The sequence below is a fragment of the Diaporthe batatas genome, assembly GCF_019321695.1.
Source record: "Diaporthe batatas strain CRI 302-4 chromosome Unknown Contig00002, whole genome shotgun sequence".
Lineage (NCBI taxonomy): Eukaryota > Fungi > Ascomycota > Sordariomycetes > Diaporthales > Diaporthaceae > Diaporthe > Diaporthe batatas.
In genome coordinates, this window is record NW_025408549.1 from 22,220 (window position 1) to 40,827 (window position 18,608).

The window sequence follows — 18,608 nt, forward strand, 5'->3', positions numbered from 1 at the left end:
GCCCGCGGTAGTGTCGTCGACGCCCGCCCAATCACCCTGGGCCGAGACCTTGGTTGACACATAGTACTGCACACACATACAGACATGCATATATACATACACATATATATACATACACATATATATACATACGTATATACATACATACCTACCTACCTAGGTATAGTATATGATAGCAACCCGCCAGCCGGGCCGGCTCTACTGGACGCAGGGCGTCTGCTCCCCTCCGCACACTCTTTCTCCCTCCTTGTCTGCCTCATCCCTCCACCCTGCCCGCTTGTCAGTCGGTAAGCCCTCTCGACATCCCCAGTGCCTGCATGCTACCAGCTGAAGCGTCCGGACAGAAATGGCAACTTCCCGGCCCAGAGTGCTCCAGCTCGGTGCGATAAAACACGCGCACGAGACTTGGGATGCGGGTAGGTGACGGTATATGGCGGCCGGGGCCTTGTGGACAGACGGCTGACCAAGCTTCCAGTCGGCGGCATAGCCGACATAGTCGTGCCCAGGTCGACCGGCAGGACCGGGTTCCTAGCCGAGGCGGCCTCGGGGGCCTTTGACGGGTGTCTCGTGGCCTACCGTACCTTTGGGTCCGTCTCCATCACGGGCCGCATCGACTTAGACCTCCTCTCGGCCCTGCCGCCGTCGCTCAAGTACATCTGCCACAATGGCGCTGGCTTTGATCAGATAGTAAGCCGCACACACACACACAAAGTGAGACTTGCTGCTGACTGACAACCCCGCGTGGGGCTCCAGGACGTCCCAGCCTGCACCAGCCGAGGCATCAAGGTGTCCAATGTGCCCACGGCTGTCGACGATGCCACGGCTGATACCGCCATGTTTCTCATGCTCGGCGCCCTGCGGAACTTCCCCCTGGGCGTCCACAACCTCAGGCAGGGAGGCTGGCGGGGCCGCGAGGACGACGGGACGCTGCCCGCACTGGGACATGACCCGCAGGGCAAGAGCCTGGGTATCGTCGGCATGGGCGGCATAGGCCGCAACATGGCCAAGAAGGCCCTGGCCTTTGGCATGAGAATTCTGTACCACAACCGCACCAGGCTGCCCGAGGATGTCGAGGCCGAGCTGGGCGGCGCGCAGTATTGTGACTTTGACACCTTGCTGAAGACGAGCGACGTGCTGAGCCTGAATCTTCCCCTAAATGTGCGTCCCTCTGTGTGTTTGTGCATATATACACATATAATATATATACACACACATACAACCCCCCCCCCTCCTGTGTCTGCTCAAGGACCCACGAGATGCACAGGTGCGCTGACCAGGCCTCCGCAGCCACACACCAGGCATATAATCTCCACGCGCGAGCTGGCAATGGTCAAGCCGGGCGTCGTCATTATCAACACGGCGCGGGGTGCCGTCATCGACGAGGCCGCCTTGGTAGAGGCTCTGGACTCGGGCAGGGTTGCCAGTGTCGGGCTGGATGTCTACGAGAATGAGCCAGACGTCCACCCGGGCCTGCTGGCCAACCCACGGGCCTTGCTGGTGCCGCACATGGGCACATGGACGGTCGAGACCGAGGCCAAGATGGAGCAGTGGACCATGGCAAACGTCCAGACGGCCATCAACCACGGCCGCCTAAAGAGCATCGTCCCAGAGCAGAGGGGCATGGAGTGAAGGATGGCAGCTTTTCATAGCAAACAGTCTACCAGCCCTTCCCTCCCGAGAGAACGCCTCGGTTGCCTCTCGTACTGGCATTTTCAGGCACATACATACTTGTACCTTTCGCTTCCCTATTGCGCCGTAAAGACAGACATGATCCTTGTCAAGAGAGGGCATGATTCCTTTTCACCCTTTCCTTTGGCGGGGTGTGTATTACCTGAACACAAACAAACGTCATCGGCTGAATGCTGAGAACATGCTTATGCACACTTCACATGATGGGGCGTGTTGACATGAGTCCTCCAGTCTTTATTCGTCTCGTGTCTACCATCTCCCGGCTACGTTGAAGAGCCCAACTACTGGCCCAGTCGCCCGCAGGCCGGGCCAGGTGTCGATGGGGGCATGAGCCACCCACGCAGTATTCAAAACGCCCTTCCAGCCAGGGCGGAGGAATGTCAATGCAACAAAGGTATAATTTATCCCAACGCCGTTTTTGTTGAAAAAGCCAGCCGCCTCCGGCCCCTCTCCCCCATGTGAATGTCCGTTTTGATGTTGTCCTGCCGACCAAAGCAAACAAGAATGCTGCTCCCGTTCAAAAGAAAAGGTCATTGCCATGACCCCGATGCTGTTGAAAACATTACTTTTCGTGTCTTCCGACCTCTAGCGCAAGATCGCACTCCCAAGTCCCCAGATACTAGGGCAAGATCGACGGTGTTGGAATGTCCGTCAGCTCACGTCAATGTACAAATATAGCGTCAGGAAGACGCTTAGTAGCGGTAGCTGCAACACGTGTTAGAATATGTCGAATAACACGGTGTGGAAACTGGCCATCATCTCTCTCTCCCTCTCTCTAGAAGGGGGGCGGGGGGGTGGGGGCGGACGGGCGACGAGAGGGGGTGGGATGGGGGGCATTGTGATCACGTACTGGTCGCTCTTGTAAGGACCCTCGGATGGCAGGCTGAGGTACTCAGACTGCGCAGGGGTGAGCTCGGTGAGCTCGACGTTGCAGTGGGAAAGGTGCAGGCGGGCAACCTCCTCGTCCAAGACCTTGGGGAGGACGTAAACCTTCTTCTCGAGCTTGCCAGACTTGGCGAACTCGACGTACTTCTCGCCGAAAGCCTTGTCCTCGTTCTTGTAGAGCATGATCTGGGCAAGGACCTGGTTGGTGAAGGAGCAGGACATGACGAAGGAGGAGTGGCCGGTGGCGCATCCCAGGTTGACGAGACGGCCCTCGGCGAGAAGGATGATGTGGCGGCCCGAGGACATCAGGTAGCGGTCGACCTGAGGCTTGATGTTCTGGACGCTCTTGGCGTTGGCCTTGAGCCAGGCAACATCGATCTCGATGTCAAAGTGGCCAATGTTGCAGACGATGGCGTCATTGGGCATGGCCTCGAAGTGCTTGCCGACGAGGATGTCACGGCAGCCGGTGGTGGTGACAAAGATCTGGCCGATGCTGGCGACCTTGTCCATGGGGGCGACCTGGTAGCCGGCCATGGCGGCCTGCAGGGCGTTGATGGGGTCGATCTCGGTGACGATGACACGGGCACCCATGCCGTGCAGGGCCTGGGCGCAGCCCTTGCCGACATCACCAAAACCAGCGACGACGGCGATCTTGCCGGCAATCATGACATCGGTGGCGCGCTTGATGCCGTCGATCAGAGACTCGCGGCAGCCGTAGAGGTTGTCGAACTTTGACTTTGTGACCGAGTCGTTGACGTTGATGGCAGGGACGAGGAGCTCGCCGTTCTTGAGCATCTTGTACAGGTGGTGGACGCCGGTGGTGGTCTCCTCGGAGACACCGTAGCAGTCCTTGAGCATGTCGGGGTACTTGTCGTGGACGAGGTGAGTCAGGTCACCACCGTCGTCGAGGATGAGGTTGAGCTTCTTGCCGTCCTTGAAGGCACCGAGCTGCTGCTCGAGGCACCAGTTGTACTCCTCCTCGGACTCGCCCTTCCAGGCAAAGACGGGCACGCCGGCGGCGGCGATGGCGGCGGCGGCGTGGTCCTGGGTGGAGAAGATGTTGCACGAGGTCCAGGTGACCTCGGCGCCGAGGGCGGTCAGGGTCTCGATCAGGACGGCAGTCTGGATGGTCATGTGCAGGCAGCCGGCAATGCGGGCGCCGGCGAGGGGCTGGTCCTGGGCGTACTTCTGGCGGGTGGCCATCAGGCCAGGCATCTCGTTCTCGGCCAGCTCGATCTCCCGGCGGCCGAAGGCAGCGAGGGAGATGTCGGCGACCTTGAACTTCTGAGCAGGGGCAGACATTGTGGCGGTTTGAGGCGGGTTGTCAAGGTAGAGAGGGAGGCGGGCTGTGGTGGTTGGTCAATTAGCCGTCTCGAGCTCTGGTCCCGTCTTTGGCGAGTCTGAGATGCACAACAGAAGCTGGAGAGCAAGTATTGGTTGGGGGGGGAGTGTGTGTGGGTGAGAGGGAGAGAGAGGCGGGAGAGGGAGGGAGAGAGACAGAAGATAGAAAGTTGGTTTGGGAAGGGGTGAGCACAGGGCCGGGGGACTGGAGGGGGTCACAGAGAGTGGGGTACATCTGTGGAAGGCAGTTTTGTCGCCGGGAATCCATGTGACTGCCAGGGTGGGAAAACTCTGAGCCCGCACAGTTGATTCGGCGATTCCAGCTGGGCCGCCAGGGCCGCCAGAACCCGAGAGCCGGGACGGGGCATTGTCGGGGGGGGGGGGGGGTTACGCCAGTAGCAGCCTGAGAGAGCAGAGCTTATGTACGGAGCAGATACTTACAGTGGACGGGGGCCGTTGCTGATGCTTGCTGTCTCTTTTGCTTCGGGTGGGCACTCAATATGTGCAACCTGCTGTACCGGGCGGGAGGACAAGAGCTGAGCTGAGTGAGTGAGGAGCGCGAGAGGGAGGGAGAAAGGGACGAGGGAGGAGGAGGGAGGACGGGGTTTTGTTGATGGCCAGAGAAAACTTGGGCAGGGGCCCAGCGACCCAGCGACCCTGAGGGGAGCATGTCCTCCTGTGCCCCTCACATCGAGCTCCGAGCTCGACTCGAACCCGCGAGCCCCTTGCGGCGGGGGCTTAAGTAAGCTCGGAGCCCCACCGTCCAACTCCCAACGTCCCCTTCCAAGTCATGTCACGCCCGGGCGACTCGACTCGAGTAGAGTCGGTCAGCGAGCAGCGGGCTGACCAGCTCATTGATCCCCGTCGCCGCCGCGCTGACTGGTGAACTGGTAGACCGGAGCCAATCAACCTCCTGTCCCCGTCAGCCCCGGTGGCCTGGTCCCCCGGTCCCCCGATGCGCTGGTCCCCCGATGCTCTCCCGCCGTCGTCCCTCGGTGGGCCTTGCTACGTCCTTGTCTGCTGTGCGCACTCGTGGCCCCCGGGCCAATCTCACGCTGCATGTAATGCCACGCCACGCCACGGCATCGTGCTCCTGCGACTTTGTACTGCCCTTGTCGGGCTTTTCCTTTTTATCACAATTAAAATTCGAGTCCCCAAGTCCTTCGACAACCGGGCCATCAACGGCCCGGGTCTTGTCTTCAACACTGGCTGTCATCATAACCTTTGCCGCCCTGTCTCGCCCTGTCCCGGCCAGTCCCGCCCAGACGCCTATCAGCCGTGTCTGGCACTGGTCCAAGAGCCGAGGCCCAGACCTCCAGCTACGCTCCGTCCTCTGTCCTTGACTTTGACTTTGGCACTGGCTCCGGCTGCGATACGTCTCTGCGGCTCCGCCCCATGCGCTGTCCCCCTCGCCCTCGCTCCCCCCGCCCCCCGCCCGCCGCAAGTACAGCCTTCCCTTCTATCAGTCATCGTGATTCGAGTACGCGTCATTGTGTCCCCAAACGCCAGATCCCATGCAGCAGCCAATACGTGCGTGCCTCGAGCCTCAAGCGGCCTCGGCTGCCCCCTGCCGTCTGTGGACAACCCAACACTTGGTTGGCCACATACCACGCCGCCCGACTTCGCCCACAGCAACCCAGGGGCCTCGCCCTGCCTACTCCGGCACCAGGTTGCCTCGCACGGCGAACATCTTGGCGCTGATATTTGCCGTGAACCCGTCCACCTGCCTGCTGTACTGCTCCACCTGCTTGGCATTCAGCATACCCTCCAGCCGGCTGGGCTCCTGCGGCAGCTTGAACAACCTCTGCCACTCGTCTTCTGGCAGTGGCGCCTGCTTGGCTGCAGCCCGTGACGCGTTCTCCGCCTTGCGCTTCGTCTGCCATGCCGTGATCTTTGCCTGCTCACGCGCAAGCTGTCTCTGGTAGTACTGGTGGTTGTTGAGGTCTGTGTAGTGTGACTCGATGCTGTCCAGGAGGAGGTCGCACGTCTTCTCGAGGAACGGGTCGATGGACAGGTCGAGCGTGTCCAGGGACGGGTAGGCGGGGAGCTGGACCGGCGCCCGCTCAATGTCGGAAAGTGACTGAGGCAGCTCCACCTCGGGGTTCACCGGCGGCGGGGGCAGCTGGTGCAGGAACGAGGTGAGCAGGTGCGAGTTGTGGACGTGGACGGGGAGCTCGAGCAGGATGTCCTTGTAGGTGAACTTGGTCTTTTGGAGGCTGGGGATGCGGTCAGTATGGCTGTGCCTGCGCCGAGCGGGAACCGACGGCCTGCGTCAAAAAGGGAATCAAGGAAGAACCTCGCGATGAGGACACGTGTGAACAACCTACTTCTCGGTGGTGAACTTGTTCTCCTTGTAGGCAGCCATGAAGGCGCTGGTCAGCTTGAAGGCGCGGAGGCTGAGAGAGCCCTGGGAGCTCCGGCTGACGTCGTGGACGAGGGCGACGACGTTGTTGTTCTCGCGCTGGTAGTGGTACATGTTCTCGATGAAGCCCAGGTTCACAAAGTTGCCCATGGTGGCGCTGGTGTACCACCCGACGTTGTTGGCATCGACGTTGACCTCCTTGAGGTGCCGTATCATGTCGTTCTGGTAGTTGATGTTGGCCTTTGCGCGGGGGGCGGCAGCGGCCAGGCTGGAGGCATCGTTCTGGTGGGAGTCGGCGCTGGCGACATCGATGGTTGGGAATGGGAATGTGTTGGTGACCTCGAGCGTTGCGTTGTTATCCAGGCCGACGAGGGAGCCGGTCGCGGTGGTTGGGAAGGACGAGGAGCAGTGCTTGGTGATTTTCATGACGACCTGGGGCGTGGGAACAGAGGGCTGTCAGCGGGCAGGCAGGCGGGCAGGCAGACCAGGAGGCAGGGCAGAGGTAGAGAAAGGGTGGGAGCAGCCATCCCGACGCGTGATGGGATTCCCCAGAGCCCTCGCCCTGAGGACAGGTGGGGAGCAAGACGGCAGAGGGCAGAAAGAGGAGGGACTCACCAGGGCCTCGACCTGGACCGACTTGGTCGTGTCATCCTTTCTCGGTTCGGCCATGATTGCGGGTGGTTGTGTCCCAGTGTCCGGTCTCGAGCTGACGATGAAGAGGGTCGTGGGAGCTGGTGGTTGGGTGCCGGGCGTTGAGCGCTGGATAGTGCGTGCTGAACGTCTCCTTGCCGCCACGGGTTGAAGATTTTGGGGGGTGTACCAGGCACAGTTTTCGTGGGATCCGGGCGCGGAAGGCGGTGGGGCACCCGAAATCGCTGATTGGTCGCTGACCCAACTACCTACCTGGGTACCTAGGTACCTAGGTACCCTTGCAGCCCCGCCTGGCTACTTGCGGCATCCGAGGACTGCTGCTATCGATAAGCCACTTACTTCCAAGGTTGTCTGTTCTTGAGAGCAAGCTGTGATGATGGGGTGGATGGATGGGCGGATTCTTGACTTCCAAGGTTGCCGATGGACACTGGCAGGTCTGTCAACACACAATGCCTACACACCACCACACCCACACATAGGTAGCTCCATGCCAGGGTGCGCGTAATGTGTCCATGTACAAGGCCTCGTCCACAGTCCGTCGCATGGGACTGAGGGCTGATGTCATCGTCACCAAGACCACAGACGGCCGATCGATGACATCTATCTGAGCCGGTCCGCCGGACCTGGGCCGGCGACTTCTTCTCCCGACATGGTGCTGCACGCAGGTGGCATTGCGATGAGCAACACAAACACAGAAATCCTGCTCGTGAGTGCCCCGCAAGAGCATCCAAATGCAAGTCCTGGGCCGGGGCGGCTGACGGTAATCTTGTCTCTCCAGGCAGGCGCTGCGGCGGCCTTCGCCGTCGACCTGGTCGTCTATCCCCTCGACACAGTCAAGACTCGTCTCCAGAGCCAGGATTACCTCAAGACCTTCTCGCGCTCGGCCTCTGCCAGCCACGCCTCGGCCGGCCACGCCTCGGGCAGTGTCTTCCGCGGGCTCTACCAGGGTGTTGGCAGCGTCGTCATCGCCACCCTGCCTGCCGCAGGTTTGTTCTTCACCACCTACGAGGCCACCAAGCCCTTCTACGCAGGCCTCTCCTCCGCCTTGCCAGGCCATGCTGCCCTGCCCACGCCGCTGGTCCACTCCCTGGCGTCCGGCACCGCCGAAATGGCCTCGTGTCTGGTGCTCACCCCTGCAGAGGTCATCAAGCAGAACGCGCAGATGATCCGCTCCAGCCGCGGCTCCGGTCCTGAACCCTCCCGCGGCTGGAGGAACAGCACATCCATCCAGGCCTTCCGGGATCTGGCAGCACCAGGAGATGCTGGCGGCCCTGCCCGACGCCTCCTGACGGGGTATACTGCCCTGGTGGCCAGGAACCTGCCCTTCACCGCCCTGCAGTTCCCCATCTTCGAAGCACTCAGACGGCGCATCTGGGAGTCGCGCGACAGGCAGGCAAAAGCCACGCACACGCCCAAGGACAGACAAGATGGAGATGGGGCAGCCCGAGGGGAGAGAAGGGTGGAGCAGGGCGCAGTGGCACGTGGGCTACTCGAGACCGGCCTTGTCAACGGCGCCAGCGCCGCGCTGTCTGGTGCCGTAGCCGCAGTGGTGACCTCGCCTGCAGACACGGTCAAGACACGGATGATGCTTTTTGCCGGCCAAGAGAGGCAGCAGCGGGCCCTGCTCGAGAAGCAGGGGCAAGAGCTGCGGGAGAGACGCAAGCAGCTGGAGGGCGCGGCCAGACGGCAAGGGTTGAACGGCATGCAGGTGGCGAGGCTGATCTACCAGGAAAAGGGAGTGCACGGGTTGTTCAGGGGGGGACTGCTTAGGGCATCGTGGACCGCGTTAGGCAGCGGACTATATCTGGGCACGTATGAGGTTGCCAAGGTGTGGTTAAAGGGCAGCAGCGGGGCGGGTGATAGGGATGACGACAACCTGTGAGAGGTTGGAAGGCCGGCCGTGGCGATGTGAGGTTCTCTGCCGCGTCAATGGTGGCAGGATAAGAAGGGAGGGCCGCGCAGCAGCAGGCAGCAGCAGGACGGTGTTCCTCGTGATGGCGCAACGCTCTTCAGCACGGTCTACGATACAGCCGGTTGTATATTGTGAGCCATGAGGTCGTCTTGCTCCTTTCGCCGAAGTTGCCGTGTCAATGCCAGCCATGGCCGCCTCTGGGCTCATGTCATGACTGCTTGTTCCGAGCATGGCGGGCCAGTCACAGATGGGCGATAGTCCTGCAGCATTAGCGCAACCAGCTTTGAGTTGAGGATCGGGCCGCAGCTGCATAACCGGCTCTCTCTTTTTGTGGGAGTGTGTGTATGTGTGCGTGGTGGTAATGGGGGGTGCATCTGAATGGGGGAGTTTGTGGTAGGTCGGTCTCGGTTGCGGTTCCTCCAGTGGACGGGAACGGTATGTGGTTCATGGTCCAAGGCATAGGGCCCTTCTACCCTTCCTTACCTTATCTACGCTATCACGGGCAGGATCCCGAGTCGGCCAGTCTGGGTAGAGCGTCGCAGAGTTGCGTTGCAGGAGGCGTAGCATTGGTGCGAAGAGGTGGAGGATCCAATCCCAGCATGCGCACATTATCAGATAGACAGAGCATAGTTCTGCATTGCCACGTCTCGCCCAGCCGGACTTGACAAAAGGTAGGAAATGACTCGACCAGATAGGTCATGCATGCTCATATCCCCAGGATTGCCATCGGTGAGGGCACGGCAAGGCCAGGCGGTGAGGGTCCCTGTCGCAGGCAAGTAAATTCCTTGGTAGACAATTAGCCCAGCCTAGTGCTTGCCTGCTTTGTCTTTCTCCAAGAGCATAAAAAAAAAAGTGGCATCAACCCGTCGGGCAATGGCGCGATTTGCTCGCCTTCAAAGACGGGCCCTCGGACCCGTCTTGCCGTCGCACCGTTTGAAACACCAGCGGCGGCGGCGGCGGGCATCCTAACAACCTCGGCACCAGCAGCATTCTGGACGTGGACCAGTCATGGTACCTGCCTAGCCGGGGAGGTACCTAGGTACCTAGGTACCTATACTCAGCAGAGAAACAATTAGACTAGGAGTAGACCAACGTTGCCGTTCCCGGGCCATTATAAGTTCTGAACTGGCCCTTCCTGGACCGTAGGTAGGTGGGAGACACCCGGATGGTCCAGGGCCGTCGCTCGCCATTATTGCGACAGATTCCATAAACCTTGTGCCAGTCACCCAGCCTTGCAAGCGCCCTCTCTGCCGCCGGTGCAGCTGTTCCCCGGGGATCAGCAATACATGGCTAGGTTTCTGAGAGTATGAGTCTGTTGCACGCATGCATACCTATACAGACACACACACACACACACACATATATATCCAAGTATATATATGTATACACACACACACGCGCGCGCTCTGTTACTCACCCAACCTGCACACTTACAGGGACCGTAGGCGTATACACACGCACCTGCCCACAGCCGACTTGCCCAGTGTGTCGGTGACGACCTCTCTTCTCTACTCCTCCAGGCAGCGGCGGCAGAACCACAGAACCACAGAACCACAGGGCCGCAGGGCCACAGGGCCGCAGGTCACGCAGGCGACAGACGGTCGAGATGACCGAGACGGAGAGGGCCCTCGTGGACGACAAGGCGGTGGTTGATGGCCTGGCAGGTGGCATCCAGCGATACCTGGTGGCCTCGCCATACCCCGAGGCAGACCATCTGTTGGACCTCGAGACCCTGGACGCCGAGAACCAGCTGCTGGCAGAGGCACTGCTGGGCCTCAGGTGCCGGCGGGAGGACTACGCGACGGCAGCCTACGCAGACACCTTCAACTGGGACGAGGTGGTGGGCCGGGTGCGGGAGCTGGCAGCAGCCCGCAACCACAGGTGGAGGGAGACGTCGTGGTACATTGTCGCCTTCCGGTCGCGGTATGAGTCGGGCATCGACTACAGCCACCTTGGCGACCTCGACAAGGCGGCACACGCCGAGGCCACAGCCAGCGGCGGCTTCCTCAAGTACGGACATGTCCTTTCACGCCCCCTCACCACCGCCCCGTCACCAGAGACTAACAGCCGCGGCGGCGCTGGCAGGTATTGGTTCGGCACGCCCGACCAGAATCTCCGCAACCTGGCGACGTGCATCTGGCGCAGCCGCGAAGACGCCCGCAAGGGGGGCACGGGGCCTGCGCACAAGGAGGCCATCAGGGCCGTCCGCACCATGTACGCCGAGTGGAGGATCGACCAGCATCGCCTCATCGTGCGAGACGGCGTGTCGAGCTGGGACCTGGTCCAGTGGACAGACTGACCATGCAGACTGCCCATGCAGACTGCCCATGCAGACTGCCCATGCAGACTGCCCATGCAGACTGGCCGTGGCGCAACGGTTCACCCGGCGTCGACCACCGACCATGCGGCTCTTCTCCCCGTTCTGTTCATGCACTCATCCCTCGCCGTTGCACATTGGCGTGGGGGGCCCGGCCTTAGTCAGCACCACCCTGGCCCATCCATCCCAGCATTGCATCCCACACACATCTTAGGCGGATATATAGGGTGGACAATGTTCACCGCTATACATTTATTACATAGCTAACTCATGTGTGCTGCAATCACAATGTGTCCGGCCACGGGCTCCGGCTTGCATGCCATGGTGTCTATGCTGATCCTAGTGCTATTATAAAATAAGATACAGTTATCTTAGCACCTTTTTAAGACCGATATAAGACCTACTATATAACTATAGTTAAGAGATAGATTTAATAAGTTTTATTATATTTATTAATATTTTAAGATATTTAAATTTAAATTTAATTAAAATTATTAAAACTTTTTTAAAGATGTTTTTAATTTAATTAAATTTTATTTATTTATAAATAATAAAATTATTTATTAAAATAATAATAAAATATAATTAATTTATATTAAAAATATTTTAATTATTTATAAATAAAATAATTATTTTTAAATAAAATTATAATAAATTATTTATATTATTTTAAATTTTATTATTAAATTAAAAATAAATAATTAAAGTTTTAAAAATAAAATAAAATATATTTTTAAAAATTAATTTAATTAAATTTATTATATAGATTATTTATATTTTTTAATTTTATTATTAAACTAAAAGTAAATAGTTAAAGTTTTAAAAGAATAAAATATAATATATCTTTTAAAAATTAATTTAATTAAGTTTATTATATAGAACTTTTATAATAACTTTATAATTATTTATAATACTATTTATTATTAAAAGAGATCTTTTATATTAATATATTAAATTATATTAATTTAAGTTAATATTATTAACTTATTAAAAGTTAAAGCTATTATAAATTATAAACTACTTAATTTAATATTAATAAATACTATATATAAATATTAAATTTACTATATAACTTAAATAAATATAAGTTAATTAAAATAAATAAAGATTATAGGAAATAAAAATCTTTACTAGGTCTGGAGTGGAGAGATTTATAAGCTTATTCTTATAGCCCCCTGCAATTTAGATATAGCTATATAATGTCTCCTATAAATTAGTTGTTAGGGGAATCGAACTCGCGCCCTTTCTGGTTATTGGAGTAGAAAACCCCGTATGGGTAACCCTATGAACCCCGCATTGGGTAAAAGACCTTTATAATTATACTTCGGGTCGTGAAATATTCGATTGAGCTACCCGGGCTTATAACCTATAGGAAACAAAAATCTTCACTAGGTTTGAAGTGGAGAGACTTATAAGCTTATTCTTATAAAGATAAAGCTATTATTCCTTTAAAGATTTTAACTCTACTTTATAAATAAATATTTATTTATTAACTTTATAAATAAAACTATTTAAAAGTAGTTATTTAACCTATTATATAACTTATTAAACTAAAAAATAACTTTTAAATAAAATAATTATACTTTATTACTATATATAATATTTAAATTTATAATTTTAATAACTTTATTTAAATATTATAAATAAAAAAATAATTATTAATAATTAAGTTTATAATTATATAAAAATAAATTTTATTTTAAAGAAAAGTTATTAATATTTAAAATAATTAATATATTTTTAAAAAGTTAAAAGATTATAAATTTAATTTAAAAAATTAAAATTTCTAAAATTTTAAATTTAAATTTAAAAATTTTAATTTAATATTTATATTTATAAAAATAAAAATACTTATATAATTTAAAAGGTTTAAATTAAATTAAAAATTAAATTAAATTATAATAAAATAAATTAATTAAATAAAATTAATTAAAAATTATAATTATAAGTTTTTAACTTTATATTAAAAAGATAAATTTATTATATAAAGTTTTTATAATAATTTTATAATTATTTATAATATTATTTATTATTAAAAATATTTTTATATTAATATATTAATTCTTTTTAAATATAAAATTAAAAGATTTATAATTATAATTTTTAATTAATTTTAATTTAATTATTATATTATATTATATTATAATTTAATTTTAATTTTATTTAATTCTTTTAAGTTTATTTAATAATTTTTAAATAAATTAAATTTAAATTAAAACCTTTAAATTTAAATTTAAAATTCTTATAAATTTTAATTTACTTTAAATTAAATTTAAAATCCTTTAATTTTTAAAATATATTAACTATTTTAAATAATAACTTTTTTAAAAATAAAATCTATTTTTATATAATTATAAACTTAATTATTAATAATTATTTCTTTTTATTTATAATTTATTAAAACTATAAACTTAAAGTAATAATAAAATATAATTACTTTATTTAATTATATTTTAATTTAATAAGTTAATATACTTTAAAATTCTTTTAATAATAAATATTTAACTATAATAATAAATATAATAAGTTAAATAACTACTTTTAAATAATTTTATTTATAATATAATAAAGTAAATAAATAAATATTTATTTATAAAGTAGAGTTAAAACTTTAATTAAAGGAATAATAGTTTTATTTTTATTTATTTTAACTAACTTATATTTATTTAAATTATATAATAATTTTATATATAATATTTAATAATATTAAAACTAAATAACTTATATTTTAATAGTTTTAACTTTTAATATATTAATTTAAACTAATTAAATATAATTTAATATATTAATATAAAAATATCTTTTAATAATAAATAATATTATAAATAGTAATAATAAATTATAAAATTATTATAAAAGTTTTATATAATAAATTTAATTAAATTAATTTTTAAAAATATATTATATTTTATTTTTAAAACTTTAATTATTTATTTTTAATTTAATAATAAAATTAAAAAATATAAATAATTTATATTAATATATTAAATTATATTCCTTTTTAATATAAGGTTAAAAAACCTATAATTATAATTTTTAATTAATTTTTAATTAATTTTTATTATAATTTAATCTAATTTAATTTAAACCTCTTTTAAACTATATAAATACTTTTATTTTTATAAATATAAATATTAAATTAAAACCTTTAAACTTAAATTTAAAATTCTTATAAATTTTAATTTCCTTTAAATTAAGTTTATAATTTCTTAACTTTTAAAAATATATTAACTATTTTAAATATTAATAACTTTTTTAAAGTAAAAATCTATTTTTATATAATTATAAATTTAATTATTAATAATTATTTCTTTTTTATTTATAAGTTATTAAAATTATAAACTTAAATATTATATATAGTAATAAAGTATAGTTACTTTATTTAAAGATTATCTCTTAATTTAATAGATTAATTAAGTAATTACTTTTAAATAGTTTTATTTATAATATAAAAAAGTTAATAAATAGATATTTATTTATAAAGTAAAGTTAGAACTTTAGTTAGAAGAATAGTAGCTTTATTTTTACTTATTTTAACTAATTTATATTTATATTTAAATTATATAGTAAATTTAATATCTATATATAATACTTATTAATATTAAACTAAATAACTTATAGTTTATAATAACTTTAACTTTTAATAAACTAATTTATATTAAGGCTAATAATATTAACTTAAATTAATATAATTTAATATATTAATATAAAAGGTATTTTTAATAATAAATAATATATAAATAATAATAATAAATTATAAAGTTATTATAAAAGTTTTATATAATAAACTTAATTAAATTAATCTTTAAAAGATATATTATATTTTATTTTTAAAACCTTAATTATTTATTTTTAACTTAATAATAAAATTAAAAAATATAAATAATTTATATTAAATTTTATTTAATTAATTTAAATTAATATTATTAATTTATTAAAAATTAAAATTATTATAAATTATAAATTATTTAATTTTAATATTATTAAATATTATATATAAAATTATTATAAAATTTAAACTTTTAAATTAATTAATATAAATAAAAATAAAATTATTATTTTTAAAAGTTTTAATTTTATTTAAATAAATATTTATTTATTAACTTTATAAATTAAATAATTTAAAAATAATTATTAAATTTATTAAATTAAAAATAATTAAATAAAATAATTATATTTCTATTTAAATTTATAATTTTAATAATTTATAAATAAAAATAATTATTATTAATAATTAAATTTATAATTATATAAAAATAAATTTCTATTTTTAAAAAAGTATTAATATTTAAAATAATTAATATACTTTTAAAAAGTTAAAAATTATAAATTTAATTTAAAATATATTAAAATTTATAAATATTTTAAATTTAAATTAAAAAAATATAAAAAATTAATATTTATATATTTAATAAATTAATTTATATATTTTATATTTTCTTTTATATATTTAATATTAGTTTTTATATATAAAGTTTATAAAAAACTATATATTTAATTAAAAAATTTTAAATTTTAATATTTAAAATATAAACTTTTTAAACTTTTTAATACTTTTAATACTTTTTATCTTTATTTTCTAATAACTTTTAATATATATTTTAATTTATATACCTTTAAATATATTTAAATATTAATTAAATATTTAAGTATTAATTAAATATTAAAAATTAAAAGTAAAAATATAAAAGTAAAAATTATACTCTTTTTAATTTTTAATACCTCTTAACTTTTAAACTTTTAAACTTTTAACTTTATAATATTTAATTAATATTTAAATATATTTAAAAATATATAAATTAAAAGATATATTAAAGAGTTAAAAATATATTAAAAAGTTATTAAAAAATAAAAATAAAAGTTATAAAAAAGTTTATACTTTAAATATTAAAAATTAAAAAAGATTATTTTATAAAGTTTTTAATATTAATTTAAAAGTATTTATAAATATAAAAAAGTTATTAAAAAAGTAAATATTAAATAAATAAAAAATATTAAGTATATAAATTAATTTATTAAATATATAAATATTAGTTTAATATAAGGCTTTAATTTTTAAAAATAAAAAAATTAAAAGATTTAAATAAAAATTTAAAAATTTAAATAAAAATTTAAAAATTTAAATAAAAATTTAAATAAAGTTTAATTAAAATTTTATAATTATAAATTTTAATTTTATATTTTAAATCAAATAATATTATAAAATAAAAGTTTAAAAATTTAAATAATAATATAATTTATTTTAATATTAAATTATTATATAATTTTATTTTAATATTAAATTATTATATAATTTTATTTTAATATTAAATTATTATATAATTTTATTTATAAAAATTAAAAATAATATTTTTTAATATTTTAATTTTATAAAAATTAAATTTTATATTTTATAAATAAAATTATATAATAATTTAATATTAAAATAAAATAAAATAATAATTAATAATAATATATATAAAATTATATATTATTAAAAATTATATTTTAATTTATATTTTTTATTATAATTTATTTATAAATTATTTAAATAAATAATAATATATATTATATAAAAATATTAATTTATTATTTAATTTAAATATAAATATAAATAAAATTATTATTATTATTTTATTAAAACTTTAATTTTATTTAAATAGATATTTATTTATTAATTTTATAAAATTATATAAAATTAATTATTAAATTTATAATATAATTTATTAATTTTTAAATATAAAATTAACGGATTTATAATTAAAAGTTTTAATTAATTTTAATTTAATTAAAACTTTTAAAAACTTTATAAATACTTTTATTTTTATAAATATAAATATTTCTTTTAAATATAAGGTTAAAAATTTATAATTATAATTTTATAATTAATTTTTATTTAATTATATTATATTATTATAACTTTATTTAATTTTTAATTTTATTTAAACTTTTTTAAGCTTTTATATATTTTTAAAAATTAAATTTAAAAGGAAACTTTTAAGTTTAAATTTAAAATTTTATAAATTTTAATTTTTTAAATTAAATTTATAATTTTTAATTTTTAAAAATATATTAATTATTTTAAATATTAATAACTTTTTTAAAATAAAGGTTTACTTTTATATAATTATAAATTTAGTTATTAATAGCTATTTCTTTTATTTATAAGTTATTAGAATTATAAATTTAAATAATAAAGTATAGTTATTTTATTTAATTATTTTTAGTTTAATTAAATAATTGCTTTTAAGTAGTTTTATTTATTTTTAAGTTTTTAAATAGGTATTTATTTAAGTAGAGTTAAAACTTTTAAAGGAATAATAGTTTTTATTTTTATTTATTTTAATTAACTTATATTTATATTTAAGTTATATAATAATATTATATATAGTGCTTAATAGTATTAAAATTAGGTTAGTAGCTTATAGTTTATAATAGTTTTAACTTTTAATAGATTAGTTTATATTAAGGTTAATAGTACTAGCTTAAATTAGTATAGCCTAGTATATTAATATAAAAGGTATTTTTAATAATAGGTAGTATTATAAATATAATAAATTATAAAGTTATTATAAAAGTTTTATATAATAAATTTAATTAAATTAATTTTTAAAAATATATTATATTTTATTTTTAAAACTCTAATTATTTTATTTTTAATTTAATAATAGAATTAAAAAATATAAATAGTTTATAAATATAAATATTAAATTAAAACTTTTAAATTTAAATATAAAGTTTTATAAATTTTAATATATTTTAAATTAAATTTATAATTTAAAAGCTTTTAAAATATATTAATTATTTTAAATATTAATAAGTTTTAAAAAATAAAATTTATTTTATATAATTATTTTTTATTTATAATAAAATTATTAAAATTATTAAAATTATAAACTTAATATTATATATAATAATAAAGTATAATTATTTTATTTTATTATATTTTAATTTAAAATATAATAATTTAAATAACTATTTTTAAATAATTTTATTTATAAAATTAATAATCTTTTAAATTTATTAAATAAATATTTATTTAAATAAAATTAAAATTTATATATATTTTTAATTAAAAATAATAACTTTATTTTATTTATATTAATTAATTTATATTTAAATTATATAATAAATTTAATTAAATTAATTTTTAAAAATATTTTTATTTTTTTAAAATTATAAATATTTATTTTTAATTTAATAATAAAATTAAAAAATATAAATAATTTATATAATTTATTAAATTAAAATATTATTTTTAAATATAATAATTATACTTTATTATATAAATTTATAATTTTAATAATATATAAATAATTAAATTTATAATTATATAAAATATATTATTATTATTTTTAAAAAGTATTATTATTTTTAAAAAGTATTATTATTTAAAATAATTAATATATTTTTAAAATATAAATATTATATTTTAAATTAAATTAAAAATATATTATAATAATTTTAAATTT

At 40.2% G+C, this 18,608-nt stretch overlaps 5 protein-coding genes across 5 annotated transcripts; 3 read left to right on the forward strand and 2 right to left on the reverse strand.

Moving 5' to 3' along the window:
• Nucleotides 1-88: 88 nt before the first annotated feature.
• On the forward strand, nt 89-1,932 carry KVR01_001600 (uncharacterized protein). The gene is made up of 4 exons (XM_044788586.1): nt 89-416; nt 476-687; nt 754-1,158; nt 1,288-1,932. The coding sequence occupies exons 1-4, from the start codon at nt 347-349 to the stop codon at nt 1,627-1,629; spliced, it is 1,029 nt and encodes a 342-aa protein (XP_044649555.1). The 5' UTR covers nt 89-346; the 3' UTR covers nt 1,630-1,932.
• KVR01_001151 (adenosylhomocysteinase) lies at nt 1,910-4,288 on the reverse strand. The gene is made up of 2 exons (XM_044781603.1): nt 2,540-4,288; nt 1,910-2,394 (listed from the first exon to the last, which is right to left on the reverse strand). The coding sequence occupies exons 1-2, from the start codon at nt 3,874-3,876 to the stop codon at nt 2,382-2,384; spliced, it is 1,350 nt and encodes a 449-aa protein (XP_044649106.1). The 5' UTR covers nt 3,877-4,288; the 3' UTR covers nt 1,910-2,381.
• On the reverse strand, nt 3,897-7,121 carry KVR01_001112 (uncharacterized protein). The gene is made up of 4 exons (XM_044787712.1): nt 6,893-7,121; nt 6,243-6,709; nt 4,357-6,131; nt 3,897-3,920 (listed from the first exon to the last, which is right to left on the reverse strand). Exons 1-3 carry the CDS (start codon nt 6,944-6,946, stop codon nt 5,570-5,572), a joined length of 1,083 nt encoding a protein of 360 aa, XP_044649067.1. The 5' UTR covers nt 6,947-7,121; the 3' UTR covers nt 3,897-3,920; nt 4,357-5,569.
• Nucleotides 7,122-7,289: 168 nt separating this feature from the next.
• Nucleotides 7,290-9,558, forward strand: KVR01_001671 (uncharacterized protein). The gene is made up of 2 exons (XM_044792044.1): nt 7,290-7,634; nt 7,707-9,558. The coding sequence occupies exons 1-2, from the start codon at nt 7,578-7,580 to the stop codon at nt 8,808-8,810; spliced, it is 1,161 nt and encodes a 386-aa protein (XP_044649626.1). The 5' UTR covers nt 7,290-7,577; the 3' UTR covers nt 8,811-9,558.
• An 888-nt stretch (nt 9,559-10,446) lies between these two features.
• Nucleotides 10,447-11,139, forward strand: KVR01_001106 (uncharacterized protein; the record flags this gene model as incomplete). The annotated part of the gene is made up of 2 exons (XM_044794072.1): nt 10,447-10,850; nt 10,926-11,139. 2 exons carry the CDS (start codon nt 10,447-10,449, stop codon nt 11,137-11,139), a joined length of 618 nt encoding a protein of 205 aa, XP_044649061.1.
• Between the last annotated feature and the right edge of the window lie 7,469 nt (nt 11,140-18,608).